This window comes from Lacerta agilis, chromosome 6 (assembly GCF_009819535.1).
Source record: "Lacerta agilis isolate rLacAgi1 chromosome 6, rLacAgi1.pri, whole genome shotgun sequence".
NCBI lineage: Eukaryota > Metazoa > Chordata > Lepidosauria > Squamata > Lacertidae > Lacerta > Lacerta agilis.
In genome coordinates, this window is record NC_046317.1 from 66,853,720 (window position 1) to 66,872,667 (window position 18,948).

Below are 18,948 nucleotides of genomic sequence, written 5' to 3' on the forward strand. Positions count from 1 at the left end.
CTGCCCTACTGAGTGGATACAATAAGAGTGTTTTTGAGTGTTTGTGCCCCCAGATTTAACTTGTTCACCAGTCTTACATTCAAAGCTTCTGTGGCCCAGTTTATTGCACGACCAGCACCTCATATCTCTTCCCCCAATATAATTAGATTTATTTTCTTTTACCTCAGAGGTATGGGTGTTAGTTTGGCCCACGTCACTTGGGCTTTTTGACTGTGGTATGTTTCCCCTTTTTTATTGCTGGAGAAGAGCTTCCTTTAGCATATTGAAATTGGTTTCTGGGGTTCCCCCACAATTTCCCGCCAAATTTTGGACTATCAAATCCATGGTCCCTAATTTCATTAATTTGGTCAGCTATGGTTGCTGCCTCCTGGATGGTTTTAGGACTTCTTTCCTTTACAAGATATTTCAGCTCCCCAGTTATGGTGGCATAAAATTGCTCCAACGCAATAACCTCTCTGATTTTTTGAATTGAATCCGCACCCTCCTGCTCTAACCATTTTTTGAGGTAATTCGTCATTTTTGCCCCCAACTGAGCATACGTTTCTTCTCTCAACTTTGTCACACTCCTGAATTTTTTTCTTAGTTGTTCTGAGGTAATTCCAAACCTCGTATAAATTAATTGTTTAAACATCTCAAAATCTGTTGACTGTTCTTCTGTCATTTGGGCGTATATTTCTGCCAATACCCCACTAATTCTAGCCCTTAAGATCACCATTTTCTCCTCATCCTTCACTTGGAAATCTTTACAGGCTCTCTCAAATGATATCAGAAAAGCCTCTGGGCTATCTTTCTCCTTGAACTCAGGGAATCGCTTTAAATCTACCTTCCCTGTTGTTTGACTACTGGTGTTATTACTGTTATTTTGATTCTCCATGGCTGCTAATTCTAGTTTCTTCATTTCCAACTGAAATTGCATTCTTTCGCTCTCACTTTCCCTCTCAGCTCGAATTCTTTCGCTCTCCCTTTTGCTTTCCTGCTCAGCTCGAATTCTTTCTTTTTCTAATTCAAATTTATATTGTTGTTCTAGTTTCCACTTTTCTAATTCTATAGAAACTTGTGGCTCTCTCGCCTCAGGTAAAATATTAGTGGCATCTTCTAAGCTCTGCTCTTCCCTCAGAGGATTCCCATTTTCCTCCCCTTCAGAGCTATCTTGAGCTGGTTCCCTCACAGGGTTCTTTGTCTTTTTAGGTGGCATATTGTGTGATTGAGAATTGACAGTTAAATTAACAAAATAAGAGAAATCTCCTCTCAGCACTGTTCCCCCTGGCTAGGTTTCTCCAGACTCGGGTCTCAAAGTTCTGCTATGGGTCTTCTCTCTACCCGTTAAGCTTACTTCCTCCGACCCCAAGTCAAAACCCTCTGCCAGAACAGATTTGTGAGCTCTCTTTTCTCCTTTTGTTATCTTAGCCTTGCAGCGTCCTTGGGTAACCACAACTACACCCCTTCCCCTTCCAGGTGTATTGTTTAACCCCAGCTGCTTCTGACAATTTTGTGGTGAACAGGCACAACGATCTCAATATCCCTCCACGGGCTTATTGATGTCTCATGCCGGCGTATTGATCTTGTCCCACCGCTGCCGCCAGTTTTGTGGCGATCACACAGGGTCCCCGGTCGTTTGACGGACTATTGATCCCTGTGCCACCACGCCGCTTTGCTGCCACCAACCAGGATCCCCTCCCTGGTAATAACTTTCACAGTCAGGGTGCAATTTTAAACAAAATAATAAGTGTTTATTTAAAAACTTCAACAACTTAAGATAATGGTTACAACCCTGCCAACTCCCTCGATCAACTGCTCTTCAACAACTCCTTAACTCCCCGCTCTCTAACTCTAACTGACTCCTTCAGCTGCCCCTAGCTCCTCCCCCCTCTGTTTATTGGTTAGCCTAGGGCCAGCCACTTAACCCCTTACTTACTCCTTCTCCTATATGTATACCCTAGAAAGGCAAACGCCACAGGCACCATCTTCTTGGGCAAACTAAGGAGGAAGGACAGTAGTTCAGGAGTAGAGCACCTGCTTTGCATGCAGAAGGCCTTGCTCAATCCCCAGCATCTCCAAGCAGGACTGGGAGGGACTGGGAGGGACTCTGGCATGAAACCCTGGAACAGCTGCTGCAAGTCAGTGTGGGCAACACCAAGCTATATTGGCCAATGGTAGGACTCACATAAGACAACTTCCTTTGTAACACAGCCTCTGAACAAAAGAGGCTCCCCCCCCCTTGGCCATTCCACAGTTATGCTTCAAAAGGCTTTACAAAACACAAAAAACTACAACCTGAATTTCTCAAAAGACCTCAGGACATTCTGCAGCAAGAGCAGCAGGCAATTTACTCCAAAGCATACTAGTTAATGGCTTTGTTTTATACTCTGTAGCTCAGTTGGTAGAGCATGAGACTCTCCATCTCAGGGTTGTGGGTTCAAGCCCCATGTTGGGCATGGGGACTAGATGTCCTTCGTTGTCCCTTCCAAGTCCACAACTCAATGATTCTATACACTAGAGATTGGGATTCTCCCTTCCAGCCAGCTCATCTGACTGTGCACACAGTCCATCTTCTTCAATACTTATGACTCAAGGCTATGAATGGCACTCCTTGTCCAGGCAGCTGTCCATGGTTACAATGTCAGACTAGGACCAGGGAGACAAGGGTTCCAATTCCCACTCAGCTATGAAGCTCACTGGGTGACTTTGGGCCAACCACTGCTTCTCAGCCTAACCTACTTCACAGGGTTGTTGTGGGGATTAAACGAGGAAGGGGAGAACCATGTTCACCACCTTCAGCTCTTTGGAGAAAAAGGTGGGGTGTAAATGCAAAAAATAAAGCAGCCCACTTGTCCATATTTGGCTGTAATCCTGTCCAAAGGCATAAGGTAAAGGTAAAGGGACCCCTGACCATTAGGTCCAGTCATGTCCGACTCTGGGGTTGCGGCATTCATCTCGCGTTACTGGCCAAGGGAGCCGGCGTACAGCTTCCGGGTCATGTGGCCAGCATGACAAAGCAGCTTCTGGTGAACCAGAGCAGCGCACGGAAACGCTGTTTACCTTCCCGCTGGAGCGGTACCTATCTATCTACTTGCACTTTGAGGTGCTTTTGAACTGCTAGGTGGGCAGGAGCTGGGACCGAGCAATGGGAGCTCACCCTGGCCCAGGGATTCGAGCCGCCGACCTTCTGATCAGCAAGTCCTAGGCTCTGTGGTTTAACACACAGCACCACCTGCGCCCCTGTCCAAAGGCATAGCTGGCCATAAAACCCACGCAATGTAGCTTACTTTTGGATAGGCAAGCATAGGATCACATTAATTAATTTAAACATATGCACATGTACAAGTTGCCCTATAACTGGCACAGAGGCTAACAGGTTGGGTGATTTTTCATTTCTAAAAACAGGAGGCAGAAAACCCGCAACCTAAACCTATCCAGACAATTTCACCCCGGCCAAGGGGCAACTCTCCTGAGCCACTTCCATGGCAAAGTCAAGTCATGGAGCTGTTTGGGTTGCGTTTCCTTCTCAAGAGCAGCACACAGAACCCTCGTTTCTTCTCTCGCACAACCTATAACTCTGCAAAGGCTTCAGACAGCTTCCATCTGAGAGGTTTTTACTGGGAATATCAGCAAATGGCAGGCCTCTGTACAGTATCAGTGTTGTCACTTTTCTTTAAGCTTTGGTGCGAATACAGATCAAACCAGAGAAGACTGCCAGTTTTCAGTTGTCCAGAGCAGCTGTCCAAGAGGCAAATCCCGTTGCCTCTATGTGCATGCAATATTCTCCCCTTACAGTTTTGTTTAAGGTTGGGGGGGGGAACCTTCATGTGGGTGAGGCTGGCTGGAGGCGAACAAGCATGAGAAGCTATAAAGAGCAGATGGCAGACACCCCACTGTGCTAACTCAAGCAATATTATACAAGCAGCTTTGCCGTAATAGAAAATTGAAAGAAACTGCTTGGCCTAAAGTTAGACTCGGCAGCCGTGTTCAGATTCGCAAAAGATGAGGCACGATCACTGACTTTCTCACCGATCTTATGCGGGCCGACTCACATCACTGCTTCTGTGAAATCCAAATCAGCTCCCGCTAAAGGGTAAGCTCATGCTGCTATATTTCTTTGCCCAGCAACACTGTATTCAAGCTACATGGCCCAATTACAAGATGCACTGTCAGAACTATCAACTTGTGGCTGTGTGCTGAGAGCCCTTGGATGCAGAATTACAGTCCTTGGGGAATCTGGTTGGGGAATCTGTGTCCCTTCAGACATCATTCCAACATCCATCAAAAACAGGCAGCCAACATTCAGGGGTGATGGGGGGTAGTAGGGCCACAGGCTCCTCATAACTGCTTTTAGCAATTGTTGTAATCACAGGCACAAGGAGGCTTCATGTGGTAATTGTTGCATGGTTCAAACCAATCGCTAGATAAATCCATTTTTATGGGGATTTGCTCCAAATGACATACTTCTTTGCCATAACAATGGGTTCAGCATTACAAGAGACGTCCACAGGTTCAGACCAGCCAGATGCTGGGGGGGGGGAAATGATCCTCAATATTAAGACTGATTTCCTCCATCCCACACTGCCTTCTTATTTAAGCATATTGAATGGTTTTGATAATTAAACTGATTACATATAAATTATCAAGATATCAATAGGGGTGGCTCTGGAGATAATACAAGCCGTAACACAGCAAACAGGCTCTCACAAAGAACATCAACTGAACTGCTTAGGATACTTCCCAGGATGGAAATTAAGCATTTAATGTCACTCTATAGAGTAAACTGATCAGGACAAAAAGCAAATGGAGGCATAGCCGTTGTGTCCCAAAAGTATGTCTGCAAGCTAAACTGGTAGATCTGTTCATCTCAAGCTTTAGCTGATCTTTGGGTGATGGCCAACTTTAATCAATGAGAAGAAGAGTTAACGGCATACTTGTGCATGACCTGCAGCTACTTTGGTACTGGTGTGTTTCTGGTGTGTTGCTTTATTATTATGAAATTGCAACTTAACAACAAATCATTGTTCCTTTTTTCTTTTGATTTATTACATTTATATATCCCATCCTCAAGTTGCTCACAGTAGTTTATGTGGTTCTTCCCCTCCCAATTCATCTTCACAACATGCCAGTGATGTGAGTTGGTCTAAGATGTGTTGACTGGATTCCTTTGGGAGGAAGACTGGGATATAAGTGATCTATCTATCTCTAACAGAGTGTTTAACCTTGTATAATAAAGTCCATTTCTTTTTATTTCTGACATAATTTAAGAACAGATCAGGGAAAATCTGGATATTAACATACCTTAACTTTATTAGTTTTACTCTTTTTTTAACATGCTCTAGTGATGTGTCTGGCTACTCAATTCAGACCTCCTACCAAACCTGTGATTGCACTAGCCATTGTTCAGGATGCAAACGACAGTCCAAGTTTCCAAGAGTAAAAGAGGGAAATCATGGGTTAGCATTGCTTATCTGGTTTAATTTCCCCTCCTCTCAGCACTCTGCTTCATAAGTCCACAAAAAACCCCATATCCATGGCGCTGCAGCCTCCAGAGAAAGAATGATGGCTATAGTTCATCAGTTCAAACATTATGCCAAGCCACAGGCAGAACAAATAATAGTTTCCAATTCGGATTTGCTGGCTGAGCTCACACTGTGGTTTATCAATTCAAACAAAACACTAGAGTATAGTTCAACCTCCTCAGCCATGGCTGGATGCAATGCCTGAACTGAGCTGATGCATGACCGAGGGTTGTCAAGGGTTCAGCCTAGATCTTCCTCTTTTATATTTAGGAGTGTTGGCAAACATTACTGAATACTTGTGAAGCACCTGGAAACAGCCGATAGCTGAAGAATACCAGACTTTAGAACCATTTCGAATCAATTTCCTGCTTCGTGTGTGTGTGTGTGTGTGTGTGTGTGTGTGCCCCCAATGGCACCTGTCCATAGCATCCAACCCTGTGGTGAAGCAAGTGTTATTACGCACACAACTGAATGGAAATGATGAGTAAAGCACACATCATTGTACAGCTGTGTGCTGTGGTCAGATGCTGCAGGGATAAATATCCCAATGGTGACAAATTTGTGGAAGCTAAGACTAATGAAGCCTACTAGTACTGCCAGGATCAGAGGCAGTATGACTCATCATAGCTGTTGCTGGGGGTTGCATTAACAAGAAAGTGCCCATTTCCTGTTGGTGGGCTTCCCAGAAGCACCTGTTTGGTCCCTCCAGGTCTAGGAACAGAATCCCAGATCAGAGGGTCCTTCCATCTCTTCTTAATGGTCTTCTGATAAACTACTCCAGGCTGTTGTTAACCAGCCCAAAGGCAACTCAGTCTTTAGCTAGGTGGGAAGCTTGACGTCATTTACCGCCATCCTGGATTGTCCAATCTGCAACCCCCACAGCTGTTTATTTCTTTTCCCCTTCCAAGCACTCTAACTTTCTTTCCATCGCCTTCCTTTCGTTACCAATCTCTTCTCTGGTGGGATCTTTCAAGGACTATACACAGGTCAGTCATGCAAAAACTGCACAGCTGGAAGTATTCGAGACGAAGAATACTGTTGCTGAGCATAAGTCTTCAGCCAGAGAGGCGTGCCAAGTAAAAACACACACACACACACACACACACAGCTTTGTGCAACACTCCCGAATGTCACAGCCTGTGATAGCAGGAGATCAGATGGGCTCTTCACGTTTTTAAGTTGATACAACTGTTTCATAACTGAGTGTTTCCAAAAGACAACTAAAGGCAAAATGGAAGAGTTTCCTCCCTGACCCCACAGCCTATTGAATGTGCTATCACTTTACAGAATTCATTTTACTGTGCTGGGCTTGAGCTATCATAACCTATCGTTTATAATTTGTGGCACAGCTTCTAGACACCACCAACTAACGGAATAGGTGAACTGCAAAGCCCGCAATTGCATTCAGCTTAGGCACTCCTTCCTTATGCCATAACTAGGGATGCAATGCTTAGGGATGAGGGCATGTGTCCAATTATATCTCCTATGGGATAACTGTGCAATGTACGCACACACACTGGCTCTGACTAATGGGCATACTGATAGTGTTGGCAAGAAATTTGCTGCAGTGGTTGGTTGGGTTGTGGTGTTAAGAGTGGTTGGGATTGTGATGTTAAGAGTGCAAATACCCTTTCAGCTGAGCCAGGGTTCTTCCTGCCCCCATACCTGAAATCATATGTGTAGGGCAGGTGAGAATGGCTTGGCCAAAATGTCCTGGTGGACCAAATGGGGAGGTCTGGCATGCCGGAGGTTCCTCACTCCCAGTGCTCTAAATACTGAGTTAGATTGGCTGTGGTCTTACTCAGTATAAAGCAGCTTTCTAGGTTCACAACGTTTTTGACCATTTATGACAAGCCCTCCTACAAACCCTCCAGGATGCTGGACAGCTCAGTTAGTAGAGCATGAGACACTTCATCTCAGGTTTGTGGGTTCGAGCCCCACATTGGGCAAAAGTTTTCTGCCTTGCAAGGTGGTTAAGATTGGATGACCCTCCTGGTCCCTTCCAACTCTACAATTCTGTTTAAGTGGCCAAATCTATTCTGCTTTACTTTCGGATCAGAAACTTGGGGCTTTTTTTTTTAGTTAATTTTTCTTTTTGCCTAAGAAATAAAAGAGAAACAAAGAAAGTTTTGTACCCAGCTAGCAACTTGACGAAGCAGTACTTGCAGGGTCTGAAAGAAAGGGTTTTTGTGTTTCCCTTTAGGTTATAAAACTCAACAAGATCGGCAGGGCAGAGCAGCACATTCCACAAAGCTATGTGTGGTTCTGTGGGCTTTGGGGAAAGAAGAAGCAAAAACAAGGGAGGAGGGGAAACGAGCTAATCAGCTGAAATGGCTGAGCACAGCTAAAATCAGCTTGGACTCAGCAGAGACTGGAAAGTGAGGAGGTGCGGGGAGGGGAATAACTTGCAAACTGGAGAATGGGAGATATAGACAAGAGAGTCTAGCAAAGACCCAGAATGTATACAGATCTCTTTAGGAAGGGTGATAAGCAGCCAAGGTAACTGGTAGGGATGCACAAACAGCTCTATGTTCAGCTTAAAAATGATCGAGGTTTTTGAGCCAGCACTGCTTGCAAACACTTTTGCAAATATTTGAAATGGATGCCCAAGGGGATTAAAAACCACAAGTGTCCCTCACAAATTAAGGCCTGGTTCTGGGAAAACAGCTGTTGCTGCAGGGAACCACCATGTGAGATGGAACTTAGAGCATGATGATCCCTTGGGGTGCATAGGATTTTGCCCACCCACTAGCAGTACCCCTTGCCCCTACACAAACTGATGGAGATATCAGCGGTAGTCCATGTGGTGCCCTCCAGATGTTCCATCAGGTTCCCAAAACTCCCATCAGCCCCAGCCAACATGACAAATGGTCAGGAATGATGGGAGCAGCATTCCATCGATATCTGGTTCCCCATCGTCAGCATAATTTATATGCAGATTTAACTGGGCAACTGATTAATTACAGAACAGCCCCTCTGTTTTGCTGAAGTGTGGCTGAAAAGGAGGCTGGGGTGGGGGAGGTCAGAAATGGATTCCACTTAAAAAAAATATTTCAGCTATAAGATTTCTGAGACTTACTTGAGGTATTTCACCCTGGAGAACACTCACAAAGTTACCAGTAAAATAAATGCAACGTGGCAAACAATTGCATGTAGGTGTGGTCTTATTAACTAACGTGATGTGCAAATAATGTTAACTGCATGCAACAAGATTATGCCAACTAACTGATATCTTCCGGGTAGTTCAAGATAATTTTTTGAAGCAGGGCTAAGTGACCACTACCAGTATGGTGCTGTTAAATGAAACCTATCACACCTTCCCAGCTGCCTCCAGACTTAAGTTTCCTTTCAGCAAAAGAGCCCTGGAGACATAAAACTTTTTTTTTTTTTTTACTATTTGCTATTATATAACATTTTTAGAAGTTTATTTGTTCAACCACAGGCCATAACAAACTTGACATAAATCTAAATTAAATGAAACAAATAAGATGATGTTTTGGAGAGCCACAACCACGCAACACAATACAGTCTACGATAAAAAATGTGTTGTGATTTCCTCAAAGCCCGTGTAAAAAGCAGACCCTTTCGGAGCAACCTCTTGCTTGTTAAGTGGAAACAGAAAAATCAATTTCCTGCAAATTGCCCCTTCTAGTCTTCGCGCTCTCAGTTTCAAGGCAACAAAACAAACGAAACGCAGCAAGTTCTCAGTTCTCCGCCCACCTCCTGGAACATTATGAGATCTTCACGCTAACACCCCAGGGAGTACCAAAAATGTGTAACTCAGAAATAGCCAACATGGTGCCTTCCAGTTGTTGGACTCTGACTTCCATAACTTATGACCACTGGACATGCTAGCTGGACATGATAGGAGCTGAACAACAGCTAGAGAGCATCAAACCCAAATTCCATCAAATCCTGCATCCTGTTCTCTCAAGTCCCTGGACATTCATCAGTTGCCTATTCATAATAATCAAAGTGGACAGTGCCATGGAAGAAGGGGATCTATGCCTGGTGGTTTGCGATAGGAGAAGGACCTGTTTTAGATACTTGTCAAGATATTCACAGGCAGAGACAGATTGCTTTGTCGAATGCCTCCAAGTACTGTTAGGTATACATGACATCTCAAATTAAAAGGTTCTATTGATGGAAATGGGATTAGCAGCATGTGTCTTTTTTTGTCCTGTTCACCCTTCCTTCAAGAAGTTCAGGATGTGGCACGCTGTGTTCCCTGTTCTCACACACCGTTTTATCCCTCCCGGCGAGCTTGAAATGTAAGGGCAAGGCCAAGGGAGAAACCTTGGGCGAGGGAGACACTCAAGGGGGTAGAAGGGCAAACAAGGACTGGAGCCCCAGGGGTGATTCCAGCAAAGCTCTACCCAGAATAGACCCAGTGAAATTAGTGGACCTTGATTAGTCACACCCATTAATTTCGGTAGGTGTCCTCTGAGTAGGACTAACATTGGAAACAGCCCAATGGGCTGGATTCAAGGACTTCCACTAGCACAATGGGGGTTTCTCCCCCTCTCACTCCCCTGCATGCACCCCAAATTGGCTCTGGCAGGGATCAGAGCCCCCCCCCCCCCTGCCAGAACAGCGTTCAGGGAGAGGAGAGGGGGAGCATTCCATCTGGCAGGCTGAAATTCTTCCCAGTGTCTCTCTTCTACATTAAACTTTTTTTTTCTTGGGCACCAAAGAATCACATCCCAGCTTAGCAGGAAATCCATTAAATGACCACTCCCCCCCACACACTTTTTAATATTTAGAGGTATAAGCAAACAAGTACCACACGGCATTACAAAGAAAACCAATAATTGCTAAGCAATTCTGGTCACCATAGCAACAATAAACTAGCCACCTAAATGTAAGGAATACTAATAAAAGGAATAGAGGGTTCTGGATTGAGAATTTTCAAATTATACTGTTCAGCATTAGATCAAAACTAAAAAAGTGTCTAAATATTGAGAGCTGTTATGGCAAGCAACACGATCCTTTGAGTTAGAAAAACACTTTCCCCTCTCTCTACGAACCTTAGGGTGGAAATGAACTAATTGCAACTCAAGAGTTGACCTACTGAAACGAGCAAACCTAAGTTTGCCATGTCTATTGACTTCAGTGGATCTCCTCTTGAGTAGGACGAGTGCCAAAGACCACCCTAAGGCTATCCACACTGGAAAGTTGGCTTTTGAAAAACATGATTTGAAGCTGGCCACAATTTCTAAACCTCAGGTCCACAACTGTAGGGGCAGCAATGATGAGTGAGCTAGCTATTCCATATCATCCTTCCCCAATCTAGTGTCCATTAATTGTTTGGTCAACAACTCACATCAGACCCCATCCAGTAGATAGAAGAACATAAGAAGAGCCCCACAGGATCAGGCCAATGGACCATCTAGTCCAGCATCTTCTTCTCACTGTGGCCAACCAGAAGCCTATGGGAAGCCTGCAAGCGGGACTTGAGGGAAACGGCACTCTCCCCTCCTGTGATTTCCAGCAACTGGTATTCAGAAGCATATTGCCTCTGGCACTGGAGGCAGAACATCACCATGAGAGGTAGTAGCCACAGACAGCTTCCATGAAAAACCAGTGTGGTGCAGTGGCTGGTGCGTCAGACTGGGACCTGGGAGACCAGGGTTCAAACCCACACTGGACCATGAAGCTCACATGGTGATTTTGGGCCTGTCACTGCCTCTTAGCCTAACCTGCCTTGCAGGGTTGGTTTGTGGATTAAATGAGGGGGGGGGGAACCATGCATTCTGCCTTGACCTCCTTGGAGGAAAGGTGGCATATAAATGCAACAAACAAATAAATAACATCCTTAAAGATGGTCGTTCTTAAGAATGCTCGTGCTTCCCTTGTTTGACTGCATTCAGGCTTTTCATAGACTTTTTCCAGATATCTGACAACTAAAACAAAGGTTTGGATATTGTGCTAAGCCAAACTATGGATTAGTGCAAGCATGCAAGTGTGGGGGTTAAATAGGGAGGAGGTTGTGGCCGCCCCTTGATTGTTGTTCTGCTGCTGCATCAAACTGAACTAAGCCATGGTTTGGCTTATCGTATTGTCTGACTGTGAGCTTGTGGTTTAGCTCTCTCTGTACTAACCACAAGTAACAAGTCAAAGCATGAACCTTAGTTACAGCTTGTGACCAGCATGGAGAGAGCTAAACCACAAGCCCAGGTTCAGACAACATGCCATGCCAAACTATAGCTTAGCTCAGCTTGGCGCGGCAATGAAACAACCAAGGAATGTTTGTGCTAAGTCATGGTTTGGCTCAGTGTGACAGGCGAACCAGGCCAAAATTTATTTCAAGTGATAAATAAAAGGAAGGGCATGTGCAATACACAAGGAGGGGAGAGGGAAAAGGCAGCAGACCCATATATTTGAGCCAGTAAGTTCATTTTTCAGATATTTGCAACTGTTTTTGGCAATTCACATCTCCGCTGAACATGATCTATAACCTGTTAGGGTTTCCTCAGGTAACAGGAGGACTTTGCAGAAATGAAGCCAATACCAGACTTATCCTCCTGGTCGATAGGAAAGACAGACTAATACATCTGGGAAAAAACACAGACTCAGAAAGGTCTCTCCGTCACCTCTTCACTATTACAGATTCTCCAATCAATAAAACTCCAGATGTCCAGAACAGAGACGCTACAATATATTCTTTCATTACTGGACAATCAAACCCCATCAAGTTACTAACAAGAAGATTAATCTCCTGATTACTTCAGAGCTCAGGACAGCAGCCAAGACCCTGGTTTTCAATATATTCAATATATTTTCCCTACATAAAGGGAATCTCAGTTCTACTTAGGATCTTGTCCTGCCCTCAAAAAGATAGTCATTCACTCCACTTAGGACAACCAGCTATGCTAGTCTACAATGATTTGTACTGTTACAGAGCTAGAGAGCAGCATCAGGATTCAAACCCTCACTAAAATGAGACGAAAAATACATATCTGCTGTCATCAGGTGACTCCAGAGCTAAATCTGAATTTCAGCAGTTAACAAAAGGCTGCACCTCAAGTTGGCTTAAGAGACATAGCCTAGAGTTGCACTTTTTCTCGCAAAGATGTTGAGTCAGCAGATTTTTGTTGTAGGGAATGAAGGGCGGGGAGAGAATCACAGAGCAAGCACCTGCAATTAATCTGTTAAGGGAGATAAAAGCACGAATTTCTATTGTGAGCAGATAGGCTGGCACATTTGTGAGTTTTTATCTGGGATCAGTATGCCAACCTGCAGGCAGATTAGGTCTGTTCCTAAGGCTCCTGGCAAGCTGCCTGTGAAGACTATTCTCCCGGGTGTCTCCGTGTTCCAACACAGTTGGTATCACTGCAAAGCATATTGGCATAGCCAGAAAAGGAGCCACAGTATAGGATAGGGAGTGGGAAACTTCAGGACTGGGGACCAGGTGCATTTCTGCAGGAGTCTCCATCGAGCCCTTGGGATTCTGCCCCTCTCACCAGCCATGTTCAAGTGCTTCTACCTGGCTGGAATACAGTGGTAACTTGGTTCTCAAATGCCTTGGTTCCCAAACACCAAAAACCCGGAAGTGTTCTGGTTCTCGAACGTTTTTCGGAAGTCAAACATCTGACGTGGCTGTCGGCTTTTGTTTCCTGGGCGCCTGCACCAATCAGAAGCCGAACCTTGGTTTTTGAACATTTCAGAAGTCAAACAGCCTTCCGGAACAGGTTCAGTTCGAGAACCAAGGTACCACTGTATCTGGAGCTTTTGTTTTTGCTATTTATTTTGCGTTTTTGTTTTTGAGGCTTTTTCGGTTAATTTGTTTTTGTGACTGTGTGGAACCCAGTTCAGCTACTGATTGATTGTGTGACTGCGGAAATGGATAAAAAGCCCCCCCCCCTCCAAACAATGACTACTATCAGTGCAGGTAAGAAAGAAAATTAATTTAATTTTTTTATCATCTACAATACTGTCTTATTTATTTGATAGTACAGTACATCGATTATTGCTTTCGTTTTCTGGAACAATGGTCTCGTCAGATAGAAAATCCATGTTAAATTGCTATTGTGTATCTGAAGAAGTGTGCATGCACACGAAAGCTCATACCAAGAACAAACTTAGTTGGTCTCTAAGGTGCTACTGCAAGGATTTATTTTATTTTATTTTGTTTTTGCTATTTTAGGTGTTGTTTTTAAAAGTCTGGAACGGATTAATCCATTTTGCATTACCTTCTATGGGAAAGTGCGCCTTGATTTTGGAAGGGACTTCTGGAACGGATTAAGTTTGAGAACCAAGGTACCACTGTATGTTACTGAAGGGGGAAAAATGCCTCGACTGTCTGGATGGAGAGATGTGTGGCAGTGTGTACAGAAAGCTCAGACTTTTCCTTAGCTGAAATACAGACTCCTGTTCAAAGGTTCGAAAGTCACATCCATTGCTCTACATCCTTTCTGCCTCTGGCATGTGGCCCCCAGACACTTGTCGACAAGCTAATGTGGCCCTCGGGCTGAAAGAGATTCCCCATTCCTGGTACAGAACAGAAATGTGCTAGCATGATTGCAAGTAGTATAGAGCACTTGTTTCACCCCAGCATTCTATTAATTTAAACTAACTTAAAATATTAGTCACCACCACGCATCCTCCACTTCCGGGTTGGCCCTTGCTTCAGTGAAACCGGGGAAGAAGAGTTTGGATTTGATATCCCGCTTTATCACTACCCGAAGGAGTCTCAAAGCGACTAACATTCTCCTTTCCCTTCCTCCCCCACAACAAACACTCTGTGAGGTAAGTGAGGCTGAGAGACTTCAAAGAAGTGTGACTAGCCCAAGGTCACCCAGCAGCTGCATGTGGAGGAGTGGAGACACGAACCCAGTTCCCCAGATTACGAGTCTACCACTCTTAACCACTACACGACACTGGCTCTCACTGGGAAGTATCACTGGGAAGATTATTCACCTGTGCACTGCACAGGAACAGAGTGAACCAAGGATCCTGTTGGTAAAAGTTCAGAAGTGAAAAGGGCAGGGATCCTCCACATCTGAGCCCATCTGCAATACAGCCTGCTTACCTTCCAAGACCACTTCCTTGCCAGTCTTCTTCAGTGCTTGCACTGCCTCATCATGTGTCGCATCAGAGAGGTCACCACCGTTGACGGAAAGGATGGCATCTCCTACAAACAGGGCCTCCGTCTGATCTGCAGCCAGCCCCTTAAAAATCTTGGAAATCAGAATGGGCATTTTGTTTTCCCGGCCACCTTGAAGTAAAAGCAAAAAAAGGGAGAACAGTCAGATGTTGCATTTCAAAGAGGCTGAAGATGAGGAGTGGAGACCCTTTGCATTCCCCGTCATCCCTAATCATTGGCCATTCTAGCTGGGGCTGATGGGAGCCCAGCAACATCCAGAATGGCACGGGTTCCCAGTCCTGCTGTAGAAAATACTGACAAAATATTCAGTGTGCAAGGCTTCCATACCCCAAACTGGTACACTAGCAAAAGGAAAGAAGAGAGACGTAACCTGTGCAGTTTTTTGTTTCGTTTTAAGAGATGCCATATTGCACAGTATTTTATAAGATTATCACTCTAGACTGTGCCCCATGGACCAATTGTACAATTATATTAGTTTGTTTATAGATCAAAGGATCAGCAACAGCTGCATACAGGTGCCCTGCAGTTGGCAGCAATCAAATGTACCAAGCTGTGGGCAACATATAAATGAATTATGCATTTATTCCAAAGATTTATATGCAAAACTATCCCCTCTCCTAAGACATTAGGCCAATGAATCAACCCTAGCGGCCACTGGCTTCAGTGGAAAAAATGCTGATTTTTATTTGCAAGTTGTTGTTTTTTTAAAACACATTTCAAAAGTTTCGAACTATTTGAAGAGTGTCCTGTGGACATGAAGCTCAAGAATAATGCACTTGTATATAGCTCAGGGTCACTACCCTGTACCAGCTAAACAGGATGTTAGCTCTTTAAGAGCAGGGTAGAAAACCTGTGGCTCTTCAGCTGTTGCTGGACTCCAACTTCCAGCATCTTTGACTATGCTGCATCCAATAATATCTCAAGGAACACAAGCTTTGAGTCAATGGTCAAATTCTAGTAGTCAAGGGTATTACTTGTTACGAATGCACCCTCATTTTGAAAAGCAAAAAAACTCCCCTCAGACAGAAAGATAGCATGCTAATTTTACCTGCATAATGTAATTTAACAGTGGAGTCTACAGGTTAATGTAAAAAGATATAAAAGCATGGCTACATTTTACATGAATACTCTATTTTAGCTCTTAATTGAAAGGATCAACATAATAAGCCAGGACACCTGTGCATTAAGCAACCACACTGCTAAGAAATCTAGATTAGTAGATCTCATGCAGTCATGAAGTTCAACCTGCATGATCTTCAAGTCATTTAATGCTGCTAAATGGATTTCAGAGCAGAGGCTGCATTCATTGGTTGCAACAAAAACAAAATGCATTGTTGCGCCTTAAAGACAAACAGATGCATAAGCCTGAATAATGTCGGCTCCTCCATCTTACACTGCTACTTAAAGGCCAAATAAAAATGCCATTGCAGGGGGGGGGGGGCAGAGACCAACTTTCTCCACAAGGTGTGCTGTCTCCCCCAATTTTGAAGGTCAAACAAAGGGTCCTGAATCTTCAAGTTTATGCCCCCATTACTCACAGAATCTTCTATCATACTAATTTCTTTATTACATTTTTGGCACTTTTTACAAGTGATACTTGAATTTTTGACATTTATAATTCCAGTGACTGGAATGCATATTTGATTTGTAAAAGTGTCCCTGTCCTGCTTTCTAGACCTACAAGAAATGGATACACTAGACTAAAAAGTATGTGAGAACGTGGCCTACTTTTCTGATGCAAAAGTATGTTTCCATCATTCTAGCCCAACTGCAGGCATGCATTCTACCAGTCAATACACAACTAAGAAATAAAGAATGTATATGACTAATGCCTCAGTTTCTAGATCTCCCTGCAGTTTCGATTTTCACGCCATCATTTATAATACAAGAGGTTTTCCAGGATCTTGACGGTGCAATCCTGTACACATCTCCTTAAGAATTGAGCCCCACTGAGATACAATGGGACATAGTCCAAAGTAAGGGTGCTCACATTTGCAGCCCAAATCCTTATTAGAGGCTAGGGTTGACAAGGCAATTGTATGTGATGGAGGGCAAAGCTTTGCATCAACTCACATGGCACATGTAGCATAATGGGAGGACTTCAGTTATGCCAAAAATGCTGTCAGAACTAACTTCAGGCCTCCCAGAATTTCTACTTGCATGGCATTTCTAGGGTTGCAGAGAACACTATCCAGTTCTTAAGGTGGAGTAGGGGACCCTGTGGCCATCCAGATGTTATTAGATTCCCAACTAATAGCCTAGTAAGGGTAAGAGAATATTGCATATACAAAGCTGGGCTTGTGTAGGTATTGGACAGTTTGCTTGGTATTATCAGACAACTGACATCTTCTGTTTGATGGGACTGTTCATAATTTGTCTGTAAAGCATATACATGGATGTTGAAAGTTTCTGAAGCCAAAGTGCACAGAGATGCTCTACACCTGAGCACTGAGCAGTCCCATTACTAGAAAGTTGGGATTTAATACAGCCACAAAGTTAATCTACACAGTTTTCACGTCATTCAGGCTGCAATCCTATACACGTTTACCTGGGAGTAAGTCCCAGTGAGAATAACAGAACTTACTTCTTGGTAAACATGCATAAGACTGCACTGCCAGGGTCAAAGTATTTTTTTTTACCCTACATGTAAATCATCTCTGCATGGGAACTGATCATCCTATGAAGTGGCTCTTCAGATACCACATAAAATTCAGTACTAAGTGGCTGAGATTCAAAGCTCAGTTGTCAGCCAAGTCAACTTTTTTTTTTTTGCTTATATGGTCAAATGCCCTTGCAGTGCTGATGTCTTGTAAATCTAATCAATTGGTTGTCTCCAACTGTGTTTTACACAGAGTAGCCTCACTGAAATTAACACAAATATGTGAGCCACGTTCATCAATTTCAACGGATCTGCTCTGAGCAGGGGGTAGCACTGGATATAATTCTGTTTGCATTCTGCAACAATCTAAATTCAGAAGAACCATTTGTGTTGATACTACAATTAAAAACAACCAGGATCAGATAGCTATGTTGGTCTAGCAGACTACAAATTCACGGGGTCTTTTTTTTTTTTTAAGTCACTTATTAATTAACCAGCGTTCCTGATGAAGCATGCAAACTCTGAGCAACACAGAATGCCTTCTCCACTTGGTTGTGCAATAAAATTATTAGAAAACGTTCAGTTAGCACGTTCGTGAGATGCCTAGATTGGACCTAACGGAAGAATGCAAGACTCCTCAGGGTCCCTACCACCACGTTCCCAACTTTAACACCGTTCCAATTCCTTCGGGGCAGCTAAGCAGCTCCCTAAGCGGCTGCAATTAATACCTCGCGCATCATCAGAACTGAAATGGAGACTTCCCCAAAAGCTTATGCGCCCCAGTCCATCCCCAGTCCCTCGGAGCTTTTTTTCATTTTAAACTGACTTCGAGGGACATGTTTGCAAGAGCCCAGAAGTGGCGAACACACGGCTCAAGTTTGCCCAGTGTCATCTCCGCCACCACAGGGGCAAGGCAGAGGCGAGGCGATTGCCGAGTGCCCAACAATAGCCACTCCAGCAGCCTGCGGAGGCAAACTCGGCTCTGGAGAGATAGGCAGGTTCGTTCCCAAGTCTGTCCGGGCGCCCGGGGCGCACAGCAGGTTGAGAGCGAGAAAAGAGTGGGGCGGGGAAAGCAAAACTGCTCCAACTGGCGAGCCACTGGGCCGGCTGGCTCTTGCCCCCCTCCCGTCCCTCGTCCCTGACCTTTGATACTGATGCCGAGCCCTCCGACGTCCTGCTTGACGATCCGCACGGTGCGCTTGATGTTGGCGAGGGAGTCCGGGACAGGGGCGCCCGGCTCGCCGCCATTCAGCTGCACGGGGCTGGGCGGCGGCTGCAGCGGCTCGTCGGCGCCCTTGCTGCTGGGGCTGACGCTCAAGAAGTCGTCGGAAAGGGTGACGAGCACCCGCAGCCACTGCTCGCCCGGCGCCCGCAGCTCCAGCAAGCCGCTCTTGGGAGCTCTCCGGCCGGCCGCCATCTTCAGCGCATTCCTCGGGTAGCCGCCGCCGCTACTGCGCCGCCGCCTCCGCCGCCTGCCTGCCTGCCTGGAGTGGAGCCGGGACGCGCAGCGAGAAGTCACCGGCCGGGCGGACGAGCAGCCGAGCGAGCAGCAGCAGCCACCGCCCGCCGCTGCCCCGCCCCCGGAGCCGCCCCCGGACCCTCCTCTCCAAGCCCGGGGGGAGGGATCCGCCGGCACATGGCCGATCGGCGCTTGTCTGGCGACGCCCCGTCTGCAGAAACACCCCAGACTCATTTCGCGCAGGCCCAGAAGCCGCTCCGGCGAAAGGAGGCGGCGTGGAGAG

General features: G+C 45.2%; 1 protein-coding gene across 1 annotated transcript in view; it reads right to left on the bottom strand.

Annotated features, from left to right (window-relative positions):
* SNTA1 (syntrophin alpha 1) overlaps positions 1–18,734 on the bottom strand; it is a 65,463-nt gene extending 46,729 nt beyond the window's left edge. The window contains exons 1-2 of the mRNA XM_033153275.1: positions 18,350–18,734; positions 14,533–14,718 (exon numbers count right to left, since the gene is read on the bottom strand). Of these exons, the coding sequence (XP_033009166.1) occupies positions 14,533–14,718; positions 18,350–18,623 (460 nt within the window). The 5' untranslated portion in view covers positions 18,624–18,734. The remainder of the gene's footprint in view (positions 1–14,532; positions 14,719–18,349) is intronic.
* Between the last annotated feature and the right edge of the window lie 214 nt (positions 18,735–18,948).